At 39.3% G+C, this 22293-nt stretch overlaps 1 protein-coding gene across 1 annotated transcript; it reads right to left on the reverse strand.

Annotated features, from left to right (window-relative positions):
• Nucleotides 1-540: 540 nt before the first annotated feature.
• GHITM (growth hormone inducible transmembrane protein) lies at nt 541-15206 on the reverse strand. The gene is made up of 9 exons (XM_007962748.3): nt 15080-15206; nt 13063-13230; nt 11011-11110; nt 9638-9749; nt 8731-8872; nt 4863-4971; nt 3452-3640; nt 2809-2980; nt 541-1459 (listed from the first exon to the last, which is right to left on the reverse strand). Exons 2-9 carry the CDS (start codon nt 13189-13191, stop codon nt 1375-1377), a joined length of 1038 nt encoding a protein of 345 aa, XP_007960939.1. The 5' UTR covers nt 13192-13230; nt 15080-15206; the 3' UTR covers nt 541-1374.
• Nucleotides 15207-22293: the final 7087 nt, after the last annotated feature.

Consider the following 22293-nt stretch of genomic DNA (forward strand, 5'->3'; position numbering starts at 1 on the left):
GCATGAGATTCACTAGGAAAAATCAGACCCATCACCACCTGGCTGAAACCTTTACTTCAGAAATAAGCATCCTATGTGCTTGGAGATGATTATTACTTCTGGATTACTGTAATAAATATTTGTCAAAAATAGCAATCATCTCAGTCATCATACAGACTTCTTTTCCTTCAATAAAGACTTTCAAAAATAACTCTTCTGTATCAAAAAACTTACGAATGTCTCAAGAAAGTAATGGTGTAGCAGTGTAAGAGAAGTAAAATTCTGCTAGGGGAAACTAATGAAGAATTTCCCTCATTAAGCGTTTGGGTTGATATATTTCATTAAGACAGAATTAGTTCTGTGTGCTTTGCTTTTTAGTGCTTAGTCTGAGAGGGAATGCAAGAAACCAAAAGTCTTAGGAGAAAAACTGCTTTCGTAATTTCAAGTGTAAGCCACAAACAAGCTTTTCTATAAAGGCTTCAAAGCTTGAAGAGATGATAAAAGCAAGCTGTATTCAATTAGACAGTTCAATAAATATGCAAAAATAAAAAAACACTTAGCAACCATGAGTATACTATTTGTATTCTGGAAAAAGCAACATATTTCATGCTTTGAATATTTTCTCTTGAGAATAGTTTTAAAGTTATTTCCTTTTGTAACATTCAAAAGTAAAACACACATATATAATTCCATCAAGGATTCTCTGTATGATTAACATTCTGTACTTTCCTAACAAGTCAAACATGACCACATCTATATTGGAAAGACAACACTGAGAAGCAAAAGCAGGAGAATGCATCATCTGTGTCTGCTTCAGGATTAAGTTTTGTTAAGTTCAGCAGATGAATGTAACAATGATCATTTGTTTCCAAATACCCAGGTGTTTCTTACTGGCTCCTCACTAATCAATCACATACGTGATAAGACCTAAGTATTTAAAAAAAAGACTGCAGGTGACTCCTTCTCTCTGGTCCCTTTACCAAAGGTCCAAATCACTTATGACATTAATTACAATATTCTGCACTCCAAAAACTATGCAAACACAGGTTTGCTAAATTTTACCTACTTAGCAAACCTACTAAATTTTAAAGTAGAAAAAACACTTACATTCTCATGATACAAACTTTAGTTTTCACATTCACTACGACGTTTTAAAATCACTCAAACATGAGAATTGAAAATGTGTGTGCTTATTTGGGAGAGGATTACTGCATTTATTCTCCAGAAAAAAAAGCAGACCTGAGGCATCACATTACTGAAACATTTAAACATGATGACATGTTCTTATCTTCTAAACTTCAACGAAAGCTGCTTGTACAAACTATTTAATGCATATCTGCCCCATTAAACAAGCAAGATGTTTGATGTAGCAGAGAAGCCAGACGCTGAGTCACTTCATTTCTTTCTGTTGCTTCCAGTTGCTAGCATAGTTGCAACTCGTATAAATATATTTAATGTATCCATGTAGATATGCAGCATCCTAGAAAAGAAAATTATGCCCATTACATATGATGCAATTCTAATAGCGATGATGAATTCTTAATACACAAAAGAAGAAAAAGCAATACTATTTGTCTTAGTGATATAAAATGGAAATTAAAAATAAGATGTTTAACTGCCAACTAATGAAATCCTAGACCAGAAAATAGTTAAGGTCTTCCTTTTGGCAGACGCATCTTTTAAATGTTAAAGAGTAGTTTAAAAAAAATCATTATTTTGTTCTCTGACACTCTGCATATATCAACTTGCAAAGAAAACTAGGTGGCAGACAATGAAATAATCAAAACAAGACCAAAGAAACACTTTTATTAAAACCTGTTAGACACAAGTCTGGCATTTTTTAATATAAAAGACCCACTTCACCCCCTAAAGAAAACTTCCACAGATCTGTAAGCTTTATAGCAACTTTTTTACATTAAGTTTTATTTTTAAAGAAAATCAAATTACTTTAAAAAAATGTGACAGACACAATGAAACTGACTCAAGAAAATTGTTTAAATAAAATAACCTACTTTGGTAGACTCCAAGAAAAAAGAAAAAAAAAAAATAATAACAATGCCAACTCAAGCTGCTATCTCTGAAACTAGAATCTTTATACTGAAGAGTTTCTAATTTCTAGAAGTATAAAATAGGCTTTTCTATTAAAAATTGCAAGTCAATTATATACCTTTTCCAATAAATAATATTTGACTAATACATTTCTTCAGTTTTAAAGTCTGCAAAATACACTAACAAAATTAACTGACCAATAAGAGGACATTATTTATTGTACCCTGAGGCTGGCTCACAAAAATAGACAAAATATTCTGATAATGGAACGCACTAAGTTGCAATATAATCAGAGGTTTTTTGGATAGTTTACTAAACAGAGAACAGACCAAACTGCAACAAAAGTAAAATAGGAAATCTGACAAAGCCATTGGTGTGGTTTAAGCTGTGACCCTCCTCCGCCCCCACAACAAAATATGATGAAATCCTAAGCCCCGGTACACAGGTAGAGCACGATGTGAAGATGGAGGCAGAGACTGGAATGATCCATCTACAAGCCAAGGAATGTCAAGGACTGCCAGCAGTAACAAGAAGCTGAGAGGCAGGGAACAGATTTTCCCTCAGGGCCCTCAGAAGTACAACCCTGCTAACACCTTGAGTTTAGATTTCTGGCCTCCAGAACTACAAGAGAATCAAGTTTTGTTTTAAGCCACCCAGTTTGCGATACTTTGTTAACAGTATCCCTAGAAAACTAATATGGCCATAAAACAAAACAGATCAAATACACACAAGCATCCTTATGTGACAGAGTAACAGTGTTAAGTAAAACGCATTACTTACGAGTTAATGGGATCATATTTTTGAACTCCATACGCTGGTGACACTTCTGCACGCTTGATTACTTTCTGGGTATCATACAAGAGGAACATGCTGAAAAGAACTAATCCACCATACATTGCCACTGAGTAAAGGGTGGCACCAGCCACCGTGGTAGGTGGAAGAAACATAGATCCTGAAATCAAAATGCAAAAACAATTAAGATTTTTTTAAAAAAGGATTTCGAATAACTGAGTTTATGATTTATATTACTTAAAAAAAATCTCCTTGGTATACTGTGCAGGTAAGACGACATCTGGGTATACGTACTGTCTAATCTTATTTATATTAGTTCAAAATCCATGATACTCATTCCTCCAATGAGCCACTTGCCCATTTCACAGGAAGGTTCTTGCATCGCATCAGAACAATATTCATGTTCTCCAGACCAACTTTCCCATTTTAGATGTATTTGGTAAAGCCAGTAATAATGGTTGACCGTGTTGCCATGATTTTTATATGATGCCAATAGTAAAATCCAGTCAAATTAACATCAATCTTTAAAAAAACTTTTAAAATAAATGACTCGGTCAATTAGGATATTGGAGTATTTCAGGTTACAAGAAACTATGCACCAAGAATTAAGTGTTAAAACATAGCAGCTTACCCAGTGAGGACACAAAGACGAGACCCAGGCCCACTCCCAGGGGTGCACCCATGTTCAGAAACTTTTCACTGGGCGCACACATGGCCACAGTGGAGAGGCCTCCCACAATGCCAGCTGTGTACCATGCAGCTCTGATGAGAAGAGGACCCCCTAATATTGTCAGAGGAGCCACCACTGCGCCCATCACACCTGGAGAAAGAGCAAGTGCTCATTAAGTATTTACTAAATAACAAGCAAAAGGAAAATATCACTTCTAACATGCCACTTTATATTATACCTTACTGTTTAAGCACTATGATTCAAAAAGTTCTGCCTTTTAGATGATACTACCCCCACCAAATTCTACAACCCAAACTGGTGACTACTCAAATTCTATATCACAACATTAACACTATTCCTAATCAATCACACTCACAAGCAAACACTAATCTACTTATTTACTAACCACCAAATTCCATGCAGTTATTTGAATCTGATCTTACCACTAGTTTCTACAACATTCATATAATTCAGATAAAGAAGCTTAAAACAAGTAACTCAAGGTCAAACCTACTACTATCAAAAGCGAAAAGCATACGATGATAAACTTAAAGTGTGGGAACTTCTAAGACAGACACTGCTGTTGCTTTACATAACAAGGATTGCTAATAGCTTATAAATAATTCTAGTTGTCAGATATTTATAAATAATTTCATAAAAATTATAGTAAAAATTTTACCAATAATTTAACCAAGGTAAAGGAACTCCTTAACTGAAAAAAATCTTAGATAATGCATTATTTCAGTGCTAAGCAGAATAAGTTACCTTTTACTTAAATGCAGTTTGCCTCACAGACTAGGCACAAAGCTATCTTTATACTGAATTTTCAATACTAGTTTAAAGAGTAACATTTTTAGATCAAGCTATATGGTTAATAAGGTATACTATCTCATGATGAATAATTTAAAAATACTTTTTGCTCTAGGCAAAACAGTGGGTGAAATTTCTACACAGAACACTTCTAATTAGGACTCCTCTCAGTTTTTTGTATTTTGCAGCAACATTGTTAGCACAACTTTCTCTATCCTCAGTTTTTAATTTTTCTAAATATACCAGACAAAAACAACTCTCAAATGATGTGTACTAGATATAAAGCCCTCCTGGTATTGAACAAAACACACAAAAGCCAATCTCTGCATATATTAGACTGTCAGAAGACACAAGTTTCGTATTGAAGATGTCCATGGTCTTAGGAGCAAAATCAACCTTTCGAAGCAAAGGTCTGGCAAAAAGGCAGCCAGTAATGACTGAAGAAAATTGTGTTTTCTAAACATGAGGTTTAAATTCCATGTAGGTCATTTACAATTGGGAAGAGCCACCTAAAAAAGGTAGTAGTCAAGGTTGTCTCATAACAATTTAAAACAGAACATACCCGAATGTAGCAACCAGGCAAGATGTTTGGGGCCTGGGCTCTGGTCATATGGTATTGATTGTACCAGCATTCCAGCTCCAATCATGGCTGCAAAGGTCACACCAATTGTCTGAAAGACAAGTACTATTAAGAAAAACTGATCCTTATATGAAAACAAAGCAGAAACCCACAGGTTTGAAGTCCAATTAGTTATTTCTAATACATTAGTTGTAAAAATGTTAAAGATAATAAATCAAAGCTTAAAGTCAGGTGTGGTGGCTCATGCCTGCAATCCCAGCACTTTGGGAGGCTGGGGCGGGTGGATCACCTGAGGTCAGGAGTTCGAGACCAGCCTGGCTAACATGGTGAAATCCCGTCTCCACTAAAAATACAAAAATTAGCCAGGTGCAGTGGTGCATGCCTGTAGTCCCAGCTACTTGGAAGGCTGAGGCAGGAAAATCACTTGAACCGGGCAGGTGGAGGTTACAATGAGCCAAGATCGTGCCACTGAACTCTAGCCTGGGCAACAGAGCGAGACTCCATCTCAAAAAAAAAAAAAAAAAAAAAAAAAAAAAAAAAAAAAAAAAAAAAAAAAAAATCAAAGCTTTTATTTTTCTGCCACATTAAAAGCTCTGGGTTCATTTCACAGTTTTGGCTAAGTTAGCATGAGCGCCCCCTACTGCCATATACGAGGTTTTGCAGACAGCTTCAAATGCATGACTTAAGCTTGGACTGGCATCACATCTTTTAACAATTTTATTCTTGTTGGGCAGAGGTGAAACAAAAACCCGTTAGGGATCCCAAGATAATTAACTCTTAATTAAACAATATACTTTTGTATAACACAAATAGGATTTTCTTTAAAATCAGTCAAGCTTACAAATTAATTTAAAAAAAGAAAATATATATAGCATATAGCTTTGAACTCCATATCTGCTAAATGAAGACTTGAAAAACAGAAAGTAGATATCACAGCACATGGAAAAGAAAAATGAGAAATAAGATTCTATACTTCTACCCTTCCAGGTTTATGGTTAATTTGGTCCTCATTCTTTTTCTTTGCCTATCTTAGATTTCCAGTGTTATAATATTTAAATATTCCTTGTGTATGACAAGAAATGTACTAATATGTAATGGAAAAAAGACAGTGTTAATCTTCAAGAAATTTAAATCAGAGATTGCAAACCTGTGGCCCTTGGAATCAGGCCACAGATGTTTTGTTTGGCAAACTACGTTAAAAAAAAAAAAAAAAAAAAAAACAAGAGCATGGTGAATGGTTTTAGTTGAGAAGGCTACTCTAGATGTCCACAATCTCCTGTGTGACACACCAGGCCTCCTCACTCACCTGTATCATCTGTCTCACCCATGAACATCAAATATTCAACCTCTAATATAAAGTACAGGTAAACAAAACAGTTGGTTTTGCCAAGAATGGGAAAATCTTAACACAAAAAAGCATACTGAGCTGGGTGCGGTGGTATGTGCCTGTAGTGTCAGTTACTTGTGAAGCTGAGGTGAGAGGATCACTTGAGCCCAGGAATTCAAGCCAAGCCTAGGCAAACATAGAGACCTAGTCTCTATTTTTAAAAAACATTAAAGAGAAAAGAAAAGCATATCAAGCTCCACTCCACCATTTTCTAATGAGAAATAATTACTACAAACTATTTCACACATCCTCTGTGGGCAGCACTTTTGGGATATTTACTGCAATTAAATTTTTTAAAGATCTTTTATGATCTAGTCTCATTCCAAACTCTTCATTCCAACCACACTGAACTGGCAGGGCTGCCAACATGCCCCAAAGTTTCAGCCTCCTTAATTCAGTCCATCATGCCTAAGAATACCTCCTTCCATATCTGGTCGACTTACTGAAGTATTGTCTCATCATCTCAAAAGTTTTTTCTAGTAGGTACCCTGGCCACCCAGGAGCAAGATCAGATACCTCTCCTCAGAAGCACTTGGGACAAACTTTGACATTATCTGCATGTCTATATGTGTATTTGTATATATATGTCACACCCAAAAGGTTACATCTTCATCTCTGTAACACTTGTCTTTGGCTTTCCCGAGTATTTTCTGTATTACTAACAGTGGAAGAGGGTAATCTTTTGCCCAGAAGAGACTGGGATATGGCCCAAACACAAAACTTCTTTGAAGTCTCATTTTAGAGCCTAAAATTTTAGGTAAATATTGCCATGTTTATTACAAAAGTATTGTTTTAAATTATTTGCTTTTGATTAAAACTGACTTCCCCAGTGAGAACACTATGTGCCTTTGTGAACCTCTGGGCTGGGAGATTGATGACATCTATGTGAAAAGCATCATCCTAAAAATACATAAATGTCCAAATGGCTATGCTACTGTTAACGGCTATCCTTTAGTAAAGTATAATACAGTGAAAATATTATGGATTTTGGTCCCTATGTGGAGAATCAGTGTTACATGAACTCTTCCAACTCTCCTTCCCCTCCAGTCTCATACTCTGCTCTAGTTCAGGTTCTTATCATCCCTCGTTTCAGATCTTACAAAGGCACAGCTGGTACAGCTGCTCCATGTCCCTTCCACATTGGTTCTAAAAACTCAAATACAAATCATGCTTTTGTTGTTCCAGTATCTCCAATGGCCTCCGACTGCTTAGGTTCTCTCCTCAGCTTGACAATCATACCCTTTCTAACCATATCTTCTTCAACATCCAGACCCCAAACACTTGAATTTTCCTCTAATGGGATTGCAAGTCACCTCTAAAATTAGGTTTTCCTACCTCCTCTTTGCTTAAACTGGTAAAATTGGATTGCCCTTGTCTACTTAAAATTTTTTTTTTTTTAATTTTTAAAACTTTGTATTTATTTAAAAATTACCAACAGTGTCTCACTACATTGCCCAGGTTGGTCTCAAATTCCTGAGCTCAAGCAATCTTCCTGCCTCAGCCTCCCAGAATGCTGGGATTACAGGTGTGAGCCACTACACTTGGCCCTCTTGTCTACTCTAAAACAAATGAAACATGTTAGCCTTCAACAACCCTGATTAAATAAACATCTCCTTCATGGACCTTGCCTAACTGTTCAAGACAGAAACTCTCGACTGACTTTGCACTTTCTTACTGCGTATCTGTGCCACTTATTCCAGTTCATCTCTTCTACCAAATAGCAGAATAGGGCACACATACTCAAATTCTCATATCTAGCAAAATAACAAGGGCTCTAGAGAAACTCATTAAATATAAAAATCTTCTATAAGGTCAAGAATCTTAGGAATAGTAGCAGCAGCACTATTCCACCCTTAACTGCATAAAATGGCTAGGTTTTTGTACTGGGCATTTCCGTTTGACTTCTAAGATGATTTTGCATTTGCCTTATTTTTTTAGTAAACTGCTATAAATTAGAGGCTGTTTGCTATCTGCTGCTAGACAAGAACATTGTCCTTGTAAGTTTGATTTCTAACTCCTCCGGTATTATTTGAATACATGTTTAATAAAGAATAATAGCTGACCTACCCAGAATGAACTTCCTACTTTATCTCGGCTGCACTAATACAGGTTGAGTATCCCTCATCAGAAATGTTTGGGACCAGAAGTGTTTCAGACTTCAGATTTCAGACTATTTATCATTACACTTCATTGTTGTTAGGGTTCAGGATCCCTAATCCAAAAACCCAAAATGTGAAGTGCTACAATTTTCTTTGAGCATCATGTTGGCACCACAAACGTTTTGGATTTTGGAGCATTTCTGGATTTTAAATTAGGGATGCTCAACCTGTAATTCATACATTATTTGAACAAAAACTTGTTCAATACAGTATTCTTTCCATTTAATACCCACTTCCCTCCAATATATTTTATCTAATCTTTTGATCTTCAGATGAAAAAGGAAAACAAAAACAGCTGACTTACCACCAAAGAGCCTCTCATCATGAAGTTCATGAGAACAGGCGTTCTGCTTATTGCTATGGCAGACAAAGCTGTTAAACCAACACTCCCTGCTAAGTACATATAGGTGGAATGAATTCTATCCTTCACATACTGAGGCCAAATTCTGTAAGAAACATGACATGATCAATTTATAAAATTACAGATTTGATTTCTGGTTGAGTCATATACTAGGTGGGCGACCTCACGATAAATCATTTTATACTTTAAATGTTATTCACTTCATTTATCATGGAAATAATTACGATAATTATGCATACCTGGGAATTACTATAAGGATTAAATGAGATAAAACATACAAGCACATATAAAAAACAACATATTTTTGGCTGGGCGCAGTAGCTCACACCTGTAACCCCAGCACTTGGGGAGGCCGAGGAGGGTGGATCACCGGAGGTCAGGAGATCGAGACCACCCTGGCCAACATGGTGAAACCCCATCTCTAAAGACACAAAAAATAGCTGGGCGTGGCGGCGGGCACCTGTAGTCCCAGCTACTCAGGAGCCTGCGGCAGGAGAATTGCCTGAACCTGGGAGGCGGAAGTTGCAGTGAGCTGAGATCGCACCACTGCACACAGCCTGGGTGACAGAGCGAGACTCCCTCTCAAAAAACAAAACAAAACAAAACAAAACACAACAACAACAACAACGTATTTTCTCCTTACTTAAATACATATAACCTTGCTAAAAGATTTTTATTTAGATTTGAATAAATAAATGTCAAAGAAGCAAGAAGAGATTCTCTATGTGTATACACAAAAACTGGACACAAAACATTCCAAAGTGACTAAAGATAGGAATGAAAAGAAAACTGGAATTTTTGTTTGAGGTTGGAGTTGTTTAGGAACAATTTACTTAAGACAATTACTTACACAGCCTTTTCAATAGCTCCAATCTCATTAGACAATCCCAACCCATAGTAGCACAATGCTCCAAGACCAACAGCAGCCCCTCCAGCAACAAACCATCTTCCCATCTGATCAACTGCAGAACACAGAAGGAAATGCAGGTTAGTACTGGCACATCTGGACAAAGCCTTTAAAATATTTATGAAGGGAATCAAATAATGTATCATATTTAATAACAGCCATAATCAGTGCATATGGGGCACAGAAACTGCCTCAATGTTAGGTAACCAGTAGAAAAAAAACACTCCTGAAACAAAGGTATAAAAATCAGTACCAAAAAGAAAGAATCAGACTTGGTGAATCTTCAACCTCACTCCAACAATATTTGAGGGGGCAGTATATCTGTAGATGTGGAGCTACTTCTGTGACACACACTATTTTACTAATAAGAGGCTGAAGTATATTCACATGACATTCATGGAAAGTAAAAAATGAGAAGGAAATGTTAACAGTCATACCACACTGCCTGGTATTAACACAAATCATGCTTTACGTGGAAATCGAGAAAAAACAGAAAGAAAATATAATCAGTGTTTATGCAGCAGAATCAAATGAGAGGCGGCTCCTGTTTTAGGGTGCTGACAGATAACTAACTTATCAACTCTAAGTCAACAGAGGTATTCATAAAGTGCATGTTATTCTTTTAGTCTAATTCATTTACTAAGAATATTATACCAGACTGTCACTACATAATTTGCATGATTTGGTCTCTAGGGTCAAATCAGAAAGAAATGACCTGAAGGATACTGATTAGGGCTCTCTCCCATTGTAAAGACATTTTGTAAGATTATTAAGGAGCAGTGGTATTCTTTGAGTAGCTTTAGGATGATTAACAGTCTAGTTTCTGAACTTGCGAAGCTGATACCCAAACTGAACCAAACTGGCAATACGTTAAAGTACTGCCTCCTGAGGCCCTATGTGAGCGGTCAGTTAAAGGACTCTTCTTGGACAGCTAGGCTTTTACTAACATCTATGTGTTGGCGATTTATTCTTAATCTGAAACATATACAAATATTATATGCTTGAATGAGGATTCTACACACTTAAAATGAACTTTCTCAACAGACTATACCTTTGGACTATGGCATATTAATAATCCTTTTCTTTAAAAAAAGGGAGAGCAAAATTTCCACTGGAATAAGTATGACTGATAACCACTGAAACCAGTGCAAAGCACCAAACTTTGCTGGATTGTCAGATCTCAGAATAATGATGTGGTCTTCCCAGAAAATGCACAAATACACACACAAATACACATATGTTTTCAGGAAGTTGTTCAGGGACCTCTTAAAACACATCCATAGATTCTAGGTTAAAAACTAAAGACAGCCACCTACTTTTAAATATTTTTTCCATCGATGGTTCAAATGCTGCCTCTTTGAGTTCTTGACCAGTTCTCCCTCGCCGGATCCCAATTCTTGTTTTGGTGGCATATTCCTGACACACATGCAAACAAAGACATGGACCACCCACGTGAAAACAGACGTCAATAAAATAAAATGCAAGATTTCTTTACATTAGAAAACTCTAGTTAAAGAAAGTTGGTACTTTCTATATACGTAACTTCACTATGAAAATTTATTAGCCAACTTAAAAAACTAAATGTAAAAATAAATAAGTAAATGTATACCTTTCCTGTGCTCCACCTTTGGTAGTAATTCATTATATTCTTCTTAGTTTCAATTTCAGAAAAACTGTTTCTTTTACAAGCTATAGATTTACATACCTAGAATTATTTATTTTAAATCTTAACCAAATATCAAGATGAGAATCTATTAGCATTTTTAAGAAATGCATTCTATAAGCATTATTAGCTATATTTCGTCATCTGGGATATGCATTCAAGAAAGGCATCTTTCCTTAACACAAAGCCAAGAGGAGGGAAGACTACTACCTCCATTTTGGCTCTTTTTCAACAGTGGAACAGTTAATTTAAAAGAGAAAAAGTCTCCTTCTAGCTTCTGTATATTGTCCTCATTACCTCACTTTAAACCTTATAATTTGAATGCTAGAACATAAATCTATTATAATGATGGGTTTCTTTCTAATGTGGGGGGAAAAAAGATCAGACTGTTACTGTGTCTATATAGAAAGAAGTAGACATAAGAGACTCCATTTTGTTCTGCATTTGAGATGCTGTTAATCTGTGACCCTACCCCCCAACCTTGTCCTTGCAAGAGACAGGTGCTGTGGTGACTCAAGGTTTAACGGATTTTGGGCTGTGCAGGATGTGCCTTGTTAAACAAGTGCCTGAAGGCAGCTTGCTGGTTAAAAGTCATCACCATTCTCTTAATCTCAAGTACCCAGGGACACGCACACTGCCAAAGGTCGCAGGGACCTCTGCCTAGGAAAGCTAAGTATCGTCCAAGGTTTCTCCCCATGTGATAGTCTGAAATATGGCCTCGTGGGAAGGGAAAGACCTGATAGTCCACCAGCCTGACACCTGTGAAGGGTCTGTGCTGAGGAGGACTAGTACAAGAGGAAAGAAGGCCTCTTGGCGGTTGTTGGCAGTTGAGATAGAGAAAAGAATCTGTCTCCTGCCCGTCCCTGGGCAAAGGAACATCACGGTGTAAAATCCGATTATATGCTCTGTTTACTGAGATAGGAGAAAACCGCCTTAGGGCAAAAGGTGGGACTTGCTGGTGCAATGCTGCTAAAAGGTTTATGGAGATGTTTGCGTATGCATATTAAGGCACAGCAGTTTCCTTTAAACTTATTCATGTCACAGAGAACTTTATTCATATGTCTTACTGCTGATTTTCTCCCTACAATGATCCTATTATCCTTCCACTCCCTTATCTTTAAGATGGTAAAGAAGACCGGTGGCGGCGTGGGTCCTCTGTGTGCTGAGTGCCGGTCCCCTGGGCCCATTTTTTTTTTTTTCTCTATACTTTGTCTCTGTGTCTCATTTCTTTTCTCAAGTCTCTCGTTCCACTTAACGAGAAATGCCCACAGGTGTGGAGGGGTAGGCCATCCCTTCATCTAACCTGACAGATATTATCAATCTCTAAATAAGAGATAATTTCTTTAATAATTTATTAATAAGCTATTGGCCAACTGGTAATATCCCTGGGTTCTTAAACTTCTATGTGCTCCAGGATCTCCGTTACACCACATAACTCTCAATCCCTCACAATGTACTCTAAATTTTCTAAATGAGAAACTCTAGAAGCTGTAAGCAAAAGCAAAGTTACAGAAATCCATTTTCTTTTTCATATGGGATAAGGAGGGACCAGAATGATACAAACTAATGGGGAGAAAGAGCTGACGGGATATTATCAGGGCTAACTGACGTATAACACACTAAAGGCAGAGCAGCCACACTCTGCCAAAAAGAAAGGGCACAAATGGAAAAAGCAGCAATATAAAAACATTCAGATTATCTTTACCCTGCTGGGTGTTAACAGCCACTGATTCTTCGTGATGGAATTCTTCACAACAGGGGAGGCCTTGGTGAAAGCTGGGTGGAAAACCCTAGAAGGTAGTGTCCGGAGACACACAAGCCTTGCAGCCAACATGGTGGTGGTGCACCAGGTCTACCAAGCAGATCTGAAATGCTAGTAAAAAAAGGCAAAAACAACAAAAGAAACATAAACAAAACAATCCACTAACCAATTAAGAGAAGGACATATGACAGAGTCAAGAAGGAACAAACTATTTTTTAGTAGAAAAGGAAATACAGCCACCTTTTTAATTTTCAGCGATGAATTCTTTGCCCAATCATCCCTTGGTAATGCAAGAAACCCATCCCAGAGAACACAGCTGAGGATGGAGGAACAAAGTAGGTTTAAGTCCCAGTTTGATCAATAATAAAATAGATGATTGCAAAAATTACGTGTAACACAGAATGGCTGTTAACTGGATGTGATTACACCCGGGTCTATGATGGCTTTTACAAATGTAGTTTTGGCTTAAGATTCATACCAGTATCCAGTGGGAAAATTTAAGAAGAATGTACATAACTTTTGGTCAGAGAAATAGTGTCATCTAAAGAGACATGAATAGCTCTTCTGCATTACAAAGCTAAAACATATTAAAAGAAGCCAACTATATGAATTTCAGCTAATCATACCAAATAATACTTTCCTTCAACATAAGATATAAAAATATTCTAAGTTAACCTATTCTATATGTCCTACTATAATGCGTAAAGGACATTTAGTCTTTCAAAGTAAAATCGGTTACCAACTAGGCTTCCCTTACATTAGACTCCCTCAATGGTGTCTTCAAAAGAAAAGCATGCTAAAAACTGGATTATCTTAGCTCCGGGGCACATTATACTAGATGGGTGGTCAACCAGAAGTCAGCGGATCGTGTTTCTGTAATGCTACAGTGAGGTGACTATGATAGGTCAGAATGAAATGACAAGTACAAACCAACGGGGGCTACCAGCCCATCTCTGCCAATGATTTGTAGGGAATTTTAGGCAAGTGATATCCTTCTGGGTCCATTTCCCCATCTGTAACATAACGATTCCCAGTGTTCAGACTACAGCGTTGACCCTTGGACTACCTGCTTGAAAGTGACCCGGACGCATCTTAAAATGTAGGCTCCTGCGTCTTTCTTTGCTCCTAATGATTCTAGCTCTAGGAATAGGGCCAAGGATATGTGTTTTAACGAACACTCCAAAAGCTAAGAACTATTGTTTTAAGATACCCGAGCGTCCTCCGAGCTCTGCAACTGAACTAAGGGTCTTAATACTCGGCACCTGGCCTTTGGGAAAACACCCAGCGCTTTTGGAACTTTCGTGCCATTACATCATCTGAACCTATGGCTGTCCTGTATCTTTCTCAGTACTCAGCCCACTGGGTGGGGCCGAAGAGGTCCAGCTCAGAGTGACCTCCATGTGGCCTAACAGCCCAGAGTGGGAATCCCACTTCTGACACGTTAGAATTGACCTTGTGAGGGGTGTGGATCTCTAAGACTCAGATGTCTTTGCTACAATATGGGGAAAATACTACCGACCCTAATCCAAGGGCTTATGCCTCCGTGAGCACTGGATGAGTTTGGGTGCCTGGTCCCCGAGAAAGTTCACCCAGCCCGCTAGATTCGGATGAGAACCTGGCAGCAAACCTCCACATCAACCCACAACACCTCTGTCCGCGCCCCAGGTGCCGCTACTAGCGCAGCGGCAGTACGGCCTGGCCGCAAGGATGACTCAGCACCTTGTTGCCCCGGGACAGAAGCACGGCTAGAATAGCCCTTGCGCGCCTGAGCAGGACCTTGTGGCCGCCGCCCTCTCCACTGGGTCACCCACAGGACTGCGACCCCAACGCGCAGGCCGGCCCTGACGCACCCAGCAGCACCGCTGCTACCAGCCCTTCCCTCCGCACCCAGCGGTCCCGTGAGGGCGGCTGTCAGGAGCACCGGGGATCCCGGGCGCCCGCCAGCTAGCCAGAGCATTACCTCGGTCCCCGGTCACCTTCGCTGCGTAGTTTCTCTTCCGGGCCCCCAGCACGCTCCTTACGGTCTGAAAGCGCACAGTTCCGCCAGCTCACTGCATGACGCAACATCGAGAGGAGGTAAATAGTACGAGTAGCCAATCACTGGCAGGCCTCTGTCGGAAACGCGGGCACAGTGGGGGAGGAGGGGTTCCGGGTTACAGAGGCGGGGTTCCAAATTGGTGGGGCGGGGCCAGTTGAGGATTGTTGCAGGGAACGTCATAATCAGCGTCCATTTTGCGTGTGGGCATGGGAGTCGTCTCGGCCATCTTTGTTCGGGGCAGCGGAGGTCTCTTTTGCTTTTGTTTTAGCCTTTTCACTCGCCGCAGATATAAGAATTATGTAAAAATTGAAAGAAAGTAATGTTAGAGTTAAAAATTATTCCGTTTATTCCGTTCCTTTCTGTTTGAAGGACTTTTTGTCCCTTAATTTATTGTGAGATAAATATCCTCCCAATGTGACTGCTTCTGAGCGGAGTCATCCGGTATCTGGGGTCTCACGCAAAAGGTTAGATCGTGAAATCCAGAAAATATTTTTTTCTAGATGGTTTTTTCGTTGCTTTTTTACTTTCCCGTGTACACTTTCAAATTTCACCCTAAACCTGTGTAATAGGCCTGATGACAGCCACCTGTGCCTGGCACCCAGGGTTGCTCTGAGGTCTAAGATGTTTCCATTGCATGTAATTTGATAGGTGAAGCGCTAGTTGTGGAATAAGCAAGGGAGTTACTTTCTTTTTCACTCTCTATTTCTTTTTTTTTTTCTTGATTTTATTTTTATTTATTTTTTAAAATTATACTTTAAGTTCTAGGGTACATGTGCACAAGGTGCAGGTTTGTTACGTATGTGTACATGTGCCATGTTGGTGTGCTGCACTCATTAACTCGTCATTTACATTAGGTATATCTCCTAATGCTATCCCTCCCACCTCCCCCCTCCCCACAATAGGCCCCTGTGTGTGATGTTTCCCTTTCTGTGTCCAAGTGATGTCCTTGTTCAATTCCCACCTGTGAGTGAGAACATGTGGTGTTTGGTTTTCTGTTCTTGCCATAGTTTGCTGAGAATGATGGTTTCCAGTTGCATCCATGTCCCACAAACTCATCCTTTTTTATGGCTGCATAGTATTCCATAGTGTATATGTGCCACATTTTCTTAATCCAGTCTGTCACTGATGGACATTTGGGTTGATTCCAAGTCTTTGCTATTGTGAATAGTGCTGCAATAAACATACATGTGCATGTGTCTTTATAGCAGCATGATTTATAACCCTTTGGGTATATACCCAGTAATGGGATGACTGGGCCAAATGGTATTTTGACTTCTAGATCCTTGAGGAATCACCACACTGTTTTCCACAATGGTTGAACTAGTTTACAGTCCCACCAACAGTGTAAAAGTGTTCCTATTTCTCCACATCCTCTCCAGCACCTGTTGTTTCCTGACTTTTTAATGATTGCCATTCTAACTGGTGTGAGATGGTATCTCATTGTGGTTTTGATTTGTATTTCTCTAATGACGAGTGATGAGCATTTTTTCATGTGTCTGTTGGCTGTATGAATGTCTTCTTTTGCGAAGTGTCTGTTCATATCCTTTGCCCACTTTTTGATAGGGTTGTTTGTTTTTTTCTTGTAAATTTGTTTGAGTTCTTTGTAGGTTCTGGATATTAGCCCTTTGTCAGATGGGTAGATTGTAAAAATTTTCTCCCATTATGTAGGTTGCCTGTTCACTCTGATGGTAGTTTCTTTTGCTGTGCAGAAGCTCTTTAGTTTAATTAGATCCCATTTGTCAATTTTGGCTTTTGTTGCCATTGCTTTTGGTGTTTTAGACATGAAGTCCTTGCCCATGCCTATATCCTGAATGGTATAGGTTTTCTTCTAAGGTTTTTATGGTTTTAAGTCTAACATTTAAGTCTCTAATCCATCTTGAATAAATTTTCGTATAAGGAGTAAGGAAAGGATCCAGTTTCAGCTTTCTACTTATGGCTAGCCAGTTTTCCCAGCACAATTCATTAAATAGGGAATCCTTTCCCCATTTCTTGTTTTTGTCAGGTTTGTCAAAGATCAGATGACTGTAGATGTGTGGTATTATTTCTGAGGGCTCTGTTCTGTTCCATTGGTCTGTATCTGTGTTTTGGTACCAGTACCATGCTGTTTTGGTTACTGTAGCCTTGTAGTATAGTTTGAAGTTAGATAGTGTGATGCCTCCAGCTTTGTTCTTTTGGCTTAGGATTGTCTTGGCAATGCAGGCTCTTTTTTGGTTCCGTATGAACTTTAGAGCAGTTTTTTCCAATTCTGTGAAGAAAGTCATTGGTAGCTTAATGCGGATGTCCTTGAATCTATAAATTACCTTGGGCAGTATGGCCATTTTCACGATATTGATTCTTCCTATCCATGAGCATGGTATGTTCTTCCATTTGTTTGTTTCCTCTTTTATTTCACTGAGCAGTGGTTTGTAGTTCTCCTTGAAGAGGTCCTTTACATCCCTTGTAAGTTGGATTCCTAGGTATTTTATTCTCTTTGAAGCAATTGTGAATGGGAGTTCATTCATTCTCTATTTCAACAAATATTTACTGAATGCTCAACTTTGTACCAAGCTGTGTTCTAGAAATATATACAAATGAATCAGCCAGGCATGGTGGCCCAAGCCTCTAATCCCAGTACTTTGGGAGGCCACAGCGGGTGGATCATGTGAGGTTAGGAGTTCAAGACCAGCCTAGCCAAACCCTATCTCTACTAAAAATACAAAGTTTGCCGGGCATGATGGGCACCTGTAATCTCAGCTACTTGGGAGGCTGAGGCAGGAGAATCACTTGAACCTGGGAGGCAGAGGTTGCAGTTAGCCCAGATTCCGCCACGGCACTCCAGCCTGGGGATAGAGGGAAACTCAGTCTCAAAAAATCAAAATCAAAAACCAAAAAACAACAAATGAATCAAACACGTGTGTGCAACCACCATTTTAACAAAATAAAGTCCTTGCTCTGTGACTTTACTTTCTGGTAGAGACAGAACACAGAAAAAATATAATGTTGTGATAATACCGTGAAGAAAGAGCAGGTTAAAACCATGAAAGGGTGATAAGGTGATTAACAGCATGCAAAATTCATGAACCTTTATCTCTTAAGCAGTAGTTAATTGTGATTTATGATTCCTAATCATGTAAACCTTGACAAATATAAAGACTTGCCTTCTATGTGGATAATAAAAGAGTCTGGCAGCAACACAAGTCTTATCTCTTTGCACTGAAAATGGCAGGAAAACATTAGAGAAATCTCACTTATGAAACTGAACAGATTAAGCATGACCAATTTAATTTTTTTTCATCTATGCCCTATTTCATTAGCTAGCAAATAGGTTTTCTGTTTGGCTCCTTCAGTGGTAGTCTTTTGTTCTAGAACTTTTGTTATCAGCAGAGAGAAAGAATTTATAATACAGTACTGGAATAAAAATCTTGAAGTCAATGACTCAAGATTTCTTCAAGGTTCCTATTAAAGCTTATTTTCTCCATGTTAGAATAAAAATGTCTGATTTCATATTTTCCTTTCTCAAGTAAAGGGCTTATATTTTTGTTTCCACAGGGGTCAAATATTTTGAAGCAGGGGAGGAATCTGATCAGATCGTTGGAGAATATATGCTCTTGTGGCAGTGTAGGAAGGGAGAGGTTCCATGGACCAGGACACTAATGAGGAATTTATCGTAGTTGTTCAACCAAAAGGCGATAAAGGCTGGAATTAAGCCAGTAGAAAGACACAGAGGGGATTATGACAGAGATATATTGCTGAAGTGGAGTTTGCAGGATTGAGTGATTGATCAAATGTAGCTGATAAGAATGAGGGAGACTCCTTGAGTAATCCTTCTGAATTGGGTGGATAATTATATCATTAATTTAGCAATAGGATACAGGGAGAGATACAAGTGAGGGGAAGTAGATACATAAAACTTAGTTTGAAGTGTTAAATTGTTAAGTTCTTTGCTTCTAAGGTCTTAGAGCATAGGAGAGCGAAAAGGATGAGCCAGGAATGGTGGCATATGCATGTAGTCCGAGTTACTGGGGAGGTAACCCAGGAGCTTAAGGCCAGCCTGGGCAACATAGGGTGATGCGGTCTTTAAAAATAAATAAGTAAATAAAAAGGAAAAGACATGATTCGTAAATCCCTATACCATATATATGTCACGGTTTTTATTACAGGCTGCTGATGAGTTCCGTATTCTCCACTTGCTGGCTAAGTGAGATGTGCTGTGTTATAGTGGAGAAAACTCAGAGCCAAGGACAAAAGATAAAATAGTTTATTTACTTTCAGTTAAAATAAATGCTGTCACCTTGCCCTACTACGCTCTCCCATCAGAAGATGTGGTGTGAGCGAAACAGAGTTGGAAAGGGAGTTTGCTGGGGCTTTAACCTCTGCCCTCCCTGATGGAGTCTCCCAACAAAGGGAAGGTGCTTCTTCCTGGAAGGTGGCAGATGTTTCTGAATGTAGGGATCAACTGGCACCTGCTTCTCATGTGGTTGCTAAGTGGCAGACAACAGAGCAGGTAGGAAAGGGACAAGATCTTCCCGGTCTTGGCCTTGTTTTCCCTTGGAATCCCCAAGGCCTAGATAAACACAAGAATGTGATTGTGAGCAAGCACCTGCTTGTCTGCACCCTTCGAGATGCTGCTCAGTAGTGAGGCGACACTAGAAGCATGCATGGGTGAGATGCCCAGCTGGGCACCAACAGACCATTTAGTGTACGACAAGGCAGAGTCATTTGACTCTGCTTGGGTGAGAGATCAAACCGTGCCAACTTCAAAAGTTATATCCTGCCAGCCACAGAAAGACAATGAAGCCATGGGGACTACTCCCTCTAGATTCTGCTGAACAGCAGCTGCATGACAATGCAATGACCAAGAGGTAGAGTGGAAGGACAGAGAACCTACACTTTCCCCCTCCTGTTTAATGTAAATGTTTCTAATCCAGGTGGGGCCCAGGATAGGAGAAAGGACTTTGAACTCCAATGTGACTGATGGTGATAAATCTTGAAACTGACAGATAAATTGTCAGACTGTTCTGAGCTTGCTGAATGGAATAAATAGGCTGTCTGCTCTAAACTGACTGGGGCCTTGAAAGTGACATCGATGGCAGTTTAAAGAAAAATGTAGCTCAATTTTGCATTCACCTAACTGACAATTTTCCAATATATACCCCTCACATAGGTGCAACTAAATGCTGTAAGTGGGCTAAAGGACAAAGTCATTAGTGGGGTAGTATCTGTGGAGGGACAGACATTGGCAGAAAATTGAGAATAGTGCCGTGCTTTCTGGTCAGGTTTCCAAGAGGAAACCAACACTCAGAAATCATAGTAGCTTTTGTTAAGAAAAATGTATTAGACGGTTCTTGCACTGCTATAAAGAAATACCTGAGGCTGAATATTTTATAAGGAAAGAGGTTTAATTGGCTCATGGTTCTGCAGCCTATACAGGAAGCATAGTGGCATCTGCTTCTGGGGAGGCCTCAGGAAGCTTCCAGTCATGGCAGAAGGCAAAGAGGGGCAGGTACATCACATGGCAAAGGGAGGAGCAAGAGAGAGAGAGTTGGTGGGGAGGGGCCACACACTTTTAAATGACCAGATCTCCTGAGAACTCACTATTTCAAGGACAGCACCAAGGGGATAGTGCTAAACCATTCATGAGAAATTCACTCCCATGATCCAGTCACTTCTTTCCAGGTCCCTCCTCCAATAACGGGGATTATAGTTCAACATGAGATTTGGGTGGGGACAATTATACAAACTATATCAAAAACATAGCAAAGTAAATGGTGGATCTCGGCCTAGAACATGCGATGGAGGCAAAAACTGGTACTTGAAGGATTAAAAAAAACTCTCTTTTAATATATAATGCATGGATATGCAGACAGCCCATGTGCCAGTATAGCTGCGACATTAAGATGTCAGAGGGGAGGGAATCAGGCAAAAATATCTGAAATGAATTCTTAGGGAAGCAATCATAAAGGGCTGAGGAGCATTGGCCTAGAATATAGGACTTCTGTGATTCACTCTGATGTCAGGCTCATCAAAAAAATTTTGGTGTCACCCTCTATGATTCTATCAGTGAGTTGTTATTTGAGGTGATTTTGTGATCCTGAAGGAAATGAAAATATTTCATCCCAAAGTATATTTTCTTGACATTGTTCAAGGTGACTATTCAGAAAGGCTGGAAATAAAATAATAGCTAAAAAGCTATCTTTTGTGGGAGGGATTAGCATTTGTAGAAAAAGTCTGTATTGATAAAGTCACTCATTCTCCGAAGGTCTTCCCTTGTCTGATCTAGGAAAGACTGAGAGTCTAGCACCTTAAAGGTCTGAGAGAAACATTTACTGTCTTTCTCTCTGAAGGCTAGTACCTGTGAAGTTACATCTGCATAACAGGATCGCTGTTGCTAGCCAACCCTCCTCTCTCTCTCTCCCATAACCTGTCTTGCCACTCTAACCTGACTTATCACCATAATCTATTTTTGGCCATACTCTGAGCCCCCATTCTTTCTGTAACCTGGAGATGATGTATAATCTTTTGTACCCCATTGTGGGGTTGGGATTATCACTCTGTGATTTCCCCATGCATGTTAATAGACTTGTATGTCTTTTCTCTTTATTAATCTGCCTTTTGTCATCTTATTTTTCAGGAAAACTTCAGAGGGTGAAGGAGGAATCTTCCTTTGGGCCCTACAACCTCTTGATAAATATTCCATAACTATATCCTTTGAGCTTCAGTATCATCTCCCCTCCCCTCCCCTCACCTCCACTCCCCTCCCCTCCCCTCCCCTTCCCTTCCCTTTCGAGATGGAGTTTCACTGTTGTTGCCCAGGCTAGAGTGCAATGGTGCGATCTAGGCTCACCGCAACCTCTGCCTCTTGGGTTCAAGCAATTCTCCTGCCTTAGCCTTCTGAGTAGGGAGGGTTACAGGCATGCACCACCACGCCTAGCTAATTTCTGTATTTTTAGTAGAGACGGGGTTTCTCCATGTTTATCAGGGTGGTCTCGAACTTCTGAACTCCAGGTGATCCGCCCACCTTGGCCTCCCAAAGTGCTGGAATTTCAGGCATGAGCCACCATGCCTGGCCCCAGTATCATATTTCTAACTACATTAGGACATCTCTATTTAACATATCTGAGGACATCTCTATCTAGCATATTTGAAACCAAATTATA

Source organism: Chlorocebus sabaeus, chromosome 9 (genome assembly GCF_047675955.1).
Source record: "Chlorocebus sabaeus isolate Y175 chromosome 9, mChlSab1.0.hap1, whole genome shotgun sequence".
Taxonomy (NCBI): domain Eukaryota; kingdom Metazoa; phylum Chordata; class Mammalia; order Primates; family Cercopithecidae; genus Chlorocebus; species Chlorocebus sabaeus.

Excerpts from the sequence above, each read along its gene's own strand:
- GHITM (XM_007962748.3), bottom strand. The coding sequence starts at position 13,191 with ATGTTGGCTGCAAGGCTTGTGTGTCTCCGGACACTACCTTCTAGGGTT. Across the intron at positions 9,750-11,010 it reads GATGGAAAAAATATTTAAAA|TTGATCAGATGGGAAGATGG; the intron begins GTAGGTGGCTGT and ends TGTGTTCTGCAG. Across the intron at positions 8,873-9,637 it reads GGAGCTATTGAAAAGGCTGT|AATTTGGCCTCAGTATGTGA; the intron begins GTAAGTAATTGT and ends TGTTTCTTACAG.